This window comes from Papaver somniferum, chromosome 6, assembly GCF_003573695.1.
Source record: "Papaver somniferum cultivar HN1 chromosome 6, ASM357369v1, whole genome shotgun sequence".
NCBI lineage: Eukaryota > Viridiplantae > Streptophyta > Magnoliopsida > Ranunculales > Papaveraceae > Papaver > Papaver somniferum.
In genome coordinates, this window is record NC_039363.1 from 156,878,734 (window position 1) to 156,884,562 (window position 5,829).

Consider the following 5,829-nt stretch of genomic DNA (forward strand, 5'->3'; position numbering starts at 1 on the left):
AATTTGACAGTTGTATCCTGAAGCAGTAGTATATTGTCCGTTTTTGATAGTTTGTCATGTATGTCTACATGTTATAATTGGTAGTATGTCATATACGTTTAGCACTTTGGCAATACCCATAATGAAAGCACATATATGACAAAATCTGATGTTCGCCGTATGCATAGGAAATTAGGAATAGGCCTTAAAAGGAGAGAATTCTAATCCGAGTCATCGTAAAAAGACCTGGAAGATTAATGGCCGTCCCTTTTCTTGACTTTAAGTTGTTTTGTTTGTTTCACAACGTGTTTACTTTGTTTCCATTCCATTCCCTTTCGCTCCATCCATCAATTTCATCGTCATCATCGCCATCCTCAACACTCATCTCTTTCTCTTTTCGTGTTTTTTATCATCGCTCTCGCAACTGTTGACCGATTTTTTTTTTCTTTTCCGATTCCAAAAAAAAAAAGAAAAAAGAAAATCAAAATCATTTTCGTTTTTTTGATCTCCGAAAGTGATTTTCTTTTTCGATCTTCGAAAACAGCTTTTGCAATTTCATAAGGCTGTTTATCGACAGATCTATATCATAATCGTTCATACACTTTTATTTTTTATAGGGTTTATTGTTTTTCAAAAATACTGGAGGAAGTAGGAAATCTTCAAGGTTTCTTTATAGGCGATTTCTGGTGTGATCTTATGGCTGCTAAACCACAATTGGAGAAACGTATCCTTTTATCTTCTGTTTTATTAGATTAGATCTGAATTTGTTGTTGATCTGGTATGTTTATTTTGTCAACGGAATAATCGAATTTAATTGTTATTCGAACAAAATTGGTTTTGTCAAAAATTTAATACATTTGTTACGATTTAGGATCTTTTGCAGTAAGATTTTGTTTCAGTTCCCTTGTTTTATCTTGATTTGGTTGTTTATTTTATTATCATATATGTATATGTACATGTTTTTCTATTTTGAAAAAGAAGATATCGAGAAGTATTGGATTGGTTCATGATTTGAATGATAAATTTCTAGATCCATATCCCTAATGAAGTAGAAACAAGGATGTGATTAATTATTGGAAGTTTCGGTTTCATATTTGTTTGATTTTCTTCAAAGGTTAGATACCTTCTTGATCGATTAATTTCATGGCGGTTTATTGCTCTTTCTAGTTTGAATTCCGTTTTGGTTCTGAATAAGATAAGGTTCCAACCTTATCTTATTCTGATGATAATCTATGTGATTTTTGATGCATCCGATTGAAATATCTTCTGATTAATTAATTAATTGATGATATGGTAGTAAATTAGTAGGTCATTCGATTTTGATGTATGAATTGGAAGCCTTGACTTATGTTGTCTTTCCAGCTATAGAAGAAGCAAAGAATCTTAAAGTCGATACTTCTTCTAAACTTGGTGGTCCTAAACGAGTAAGTCACTTAGTCACCTTGATTGTTGTGTGATCAGTTTGACACAGACTCAGACAATTAGGCAAATTATATAGTTGCTTTTTAGGGACACACATGGAGATGATTGATAGTTCAGGGAAGATTTTTATCAAGGAGGATAATCTTCACCATGTCTTATAGGTCATTACCCTGAAAAATGATACTGTTCTATAATCTCCATACACATTTGGTTGATATTTGACAGCAACATAAGTCAATCAATTCAAGTTAAATGTGAAATGACTTTGGACAGAAGTTGAGGACAACATCACGCTTTTGTTAGTCATCCTCCAATAGTTACCCATGGCGGCTGTAGACGTTCTGATCATGGACCTTATCCATGTATGCTCGAAGAAGTTGAGCTACACAATATGTGTAGCCTTGGAGTCATATTAATTGATCCTTCGTGATTGGATTTGTCTTTTCACCTGCAGTTAAACTAATTATTTTTAATTTCATTTCAGGCTCCACCCAAGGATAGAAGTTCATCTGATGCACGATCATGCATCTCATCCTCTGGAGATGCAACTAGTAGCCTGAAGGAAGGCGATATTGATCAAGAGTCTTTGATGGCTGAACAGGGCTTTTATTATCCTGCTAACAGCTATTATGGGTATTGTTATCCAGGTCTGTCATGATTAAAATTTAGCCGTGTTTCCTGTATGTATTATTCCCTGGTAATAGTCAGGTTTCTCATTTGCTTTTTTATGTGAATGAACCATGGATTCAGGTTATGATGGGTCAGTTGGAGAATTGGAAGATCAGGGATGCTACCTTAGCAGTGATGGCCTGGAGATTCCATATCCAGTAGGTTTATTACCTAATGTTGATTTAATGTCAATTCTTTTGTTTGTTATTACTCAAACATTAATCAGAATATATAGATATAACTTTTTCATGAGGTTCTTCTTTGCATATCGTTTCAGATTCATATGTCAATGTTTTGATTCTGATTTTTCTGTCAGTGTGCTTTGTTTATTTCAACACCATGTGTTGATGGATGAACTAGCTTGTGTATTAATGTGCCTGATAAGGTCATACTTGTAATACTTTGAAGTGATGTGATTTCATAATCATTTAGTACATGTTAGAACGATTTCTTCTGATAGTTTTTCCAATTCATCATAGATTCAAATCATGATTCACAATAATAAACACAATGGAATATTGCTTAGTTATCCTTTGACTTGCATTTTTTTTTTTTAATTATTTATCTATTGTGTTTTTGTTTTGAATCTCCTTTTTGATTACCACACTTTTTTTTTAACTGGCATTCTTAGTTCGCAAATTTGTATAGAAGGTCATACTTGTAATACTTTGAAGTGATGTGATTTCATAATCATTTAGTACATGTTAGACCGATTTCTTCTGATAGTTTTTTCAATTCATCATAGATTCAAATCATGATTCACAATAATAAACATAATGGGATATTGCTTAGTTATCCTTTGACTTGGATCTTTTTTTATTAATTATATTTATCTATTGTGTTTTTGTTTTGAATCTCCTTTTTGATTACCACACTTTTTTTTTAACTGGCATTCTTAGTTCGCAAATTTGTATAGAACTATTGTCAACTTCAGTGACTAATGAATCTGCTCCTGTACTCTACTTTATAGGCCATGCAAGCAGATAATGGATCTCTTATGTACTATATGCAAGGATATCAACCTGGGTATGTTCCTTACAGCTCATACTTACCTGGAGCTACATATGGCGTTGATGGACAGTATTTGGGTCAACAGCAATTTGTCCTGAGCCCTATGTCCACACAGCCTCTTGCCTCCCCTGGATATTTCCCGTCTCCACTTCCTTATGGATCAGAGATGCTTCCATCATATGTTTGGGATCCATCTCTTATGGCCACTGAAGCAGTTCACGTAGATGGCTATAGTGGGGTTACAACAACTTCTGGAACTAAGCAAACTTTCTCTGCCCCAAATCATACCCCTCCCCCTATAAAATCAACAACATCTGCAAAATCTAGTAATACTGGAGCCAAAGGATCTTTGCCGGCAGTAGATGTCTCAACAGGGCCAGGGTTTCTTAACGAAGCAAAACCAGTGAATAAGGTAAAAGTATTGTTGTTTTGCTATATATTATAATTTCCTTCAGCATCCTATGATGTTGTCAAGGATGATGTTCCAGGTTATTGATGTGGTGTTTCAAAATTCAGGTATCACACCATGGTGCTGATTTTCAGTTAGCTGGTGTTCTTGCCAAGGGTTATTTTCCATTGACAAAGTTTCCCTCTTCTAATCAAGGGAAAGGTGGTTTGCTTTATCCCAGCAGCCCTGTTACTTATAAAGCAAATGCAAAAGGATGGGGTGGTGCTGACAAGTACAAGACCAAGGTCAAGGCCAATGGAGTTGGTGAATTTGAGTTGCATAACGAACAGAATCGTGGTCCTCGAACGACCAACACAAAAGTTGTTTTGCCATCTGGAGTTGACTCAACAGCGTCCTTGGTGTCCGAAGTTACTGACAAAAATGAGAGCTCTACATCTGTTATTCGGAGGGAGGACTATAACCTCTCCGAATTCTCAACTAAATACGATGACGCAGTGTTCTTTGTCATAAAATCTTATAGTGAGGATGATATACACAAGAGTATCAAATACAACGTTTGGGCTAGTACTCCCAATGGAAACAAAAGGCTTGATAGTGCATACCAGGATGCACAAGAGAGAATGGGCGCGAAGAAGAGCAGTTGTCCGGTGTTTCTTTTCTTTTCGGTATGCCCGGATATCCGCATTTTGTTTCAAAAGCAGCAATGCAGCATGATTTTTTTTTTCTAAAGTCCCCAAAACTTTTTTTTTTTATCTTTCCCTTGGTGTTCATGGGCAAGAAAAACAAAATCCTCCTGTAATTGTTTTTGATTAGTTATGTTCCTGTTCTCTCTGTGTAGGTTAATGCTAGCGGACAGTTCTGTGGAGTAGCTGAGATGGTTGGCCCGGTAGATTTTAACAAAAATATGGATTTTTGGCAGCAAGACAAGTGGAATGGCTTTTTTCCTGTCAAGTGGCACATTATTAAAGATGTTCCAAATCCTCATTTTAGGCATATAATTCTTGAGAATAATGATAACAAACCTGTAACAAACAGCAGGGATACACAGGAGGTATGTGCAACTAGTTTCCCATCATAGATATTTTGTCAATTAATTCAAATCATCACCGACCAATTGCAAGACTTTTTCAGTAGTTAAAGTTGTTTTTTTCCTTTCTTTCTGCTAGGTGAGGTTTCCTCAAGGTACTGAAATGTTGAATATATTCAAAAGCTATACATCAAAAACATCCATATTGGATGACTTCACTTTCTATGAGAGCCGACAGAAGGCAATGCAAGAGAAGAGGATAAGACCCTCTACACCATATCAGGGTCTACTACAGGTCTGGATCTCGTTCAAATATTTATATTATATGTTCATTGTGTTGATTAACTGCACCATTCATATGCCTTCTAGGATTGAATGAAAGAACGAGGTTGCACCAAAGTGGGTTTCTTACTCTCTGTAGAATCCCAAATGATAATGATTTCTGGCCAGTTGCAAGAATACTTAACCTTAATGGTTCTGCTTTCAATTATTTCGTAACCTTATGATAAGTTTCATGGCACAAAAACTAGGGTGTCTCTGTTTTTGTTGCAACACCGAAGAGGTTTTGAACTAATGTGTTGCTCTTGTAACTGTTAGCCTGATACGCGTATCATGGATTTTAAGATGTTTTTCGTATATTTACCCCTTGTGGTTAAGTTTTGGACTTAATTATCAGAGGTATAAAGTACGGGTACCACTGATAATGGTTTGTTGTTACATCAATAGGATGTGATCAGATCCCTGTCACAGACAATTAAGGTGTCTACTTCAAATTGACGGACATGCATTGGATTACATGTGCGGGTCTGTTTTTTTAACATCGTGAGTCAAATGTCCCTGAGCAGGATGGTATTTGTTCTAATTTAGTCGAGTTTGATTTATTTCATCTACAGAAACCAGAGGAAGTCATTGATGTGACAGCTAGTCTGAAGTCGATTAAATTGACTGGTTCTGACTGTGAAGAAGTTCGAGCTGGGGATGATAAGGTGAAGGAATGACGAAGAGAAGCTTGGGGCAAATAGAACATATAGCCATGGGTACAGCTCGCAGAATTTGCATGGTGATTGATTTTACGTTAAAGCCGAGGCTACCAGGATGAAAAAACAAAAAAGACAAGTGGATGGTTTTTACCTGAACGTTTCTGGGCATTTTTGGGATTTCTGATTTACTCCAATTTGCTAGATGTAGATGTTATGGTGGCCTCTGAAACCCAGGGGTTTTGTGTATTATAAAAGAAAGAAGGAAAAAGGTCTGCATTTAAGGTAGGCTGTGACGGAATGATGGCATTGGTTATGGTCGTGCAACAGTGGCT

General features: G+C 36.1%; 1 protein-coding gene across 1 annotated transcript; it reads left to right on the forward strand.

Moving 5' to 3' along the window:
- The first annotated feature begins 288 nt into the window (after positions 1-288).
- Positions 289-5,621, forward strand: LOC113289885 (YTH domain-containing family protein-like). Its single transcript, XM_026539316.1, has 9 exons — positions 289-703; positions 1,342-1,403; positions 1,886-2,048; positions 2,152-2,228; positions 3,041-3,493; positions 3,598-4,155; positions 4,329-4,541; positions 4,657-4,812; positions 5,411-5,621. Exons 1-9 carry the CDS (start codon positions 676-678, stop codon positions 5,513-5,515), a joined length of 1,815 nt encoding a protein of 604 aa, XP_026395101.1. The 5' UTR covers positions 289-675; the 3' UTR covers positions 5,516-5,621.
- Positions 5,622-5,829: the final 208 nt, after the last annotated feature.

Bases quoted from the DNA above. Each gene is read 5' to 3' on its own strand.
- LOC113289885 (XM_026539316.1), top strand. From the start codon at position 676: ATGGCTGCTAAACCACAATTGGAGAAAC. The intron at 1,404-1,885 runs GTAAGTCACTTA...ATTTCATTTCAG, and splicing joins AACTTGGTGGTCCTAAACGA to GCTCCACCCAAGGATAGAAG. The intron at 2,229-3,040 runs GTAGGTTTATTA...TCTACTTTATAG, and splicing joins GCCTGGAGATTCCATATCCA to GCCATGCAAGCAGATAATGG.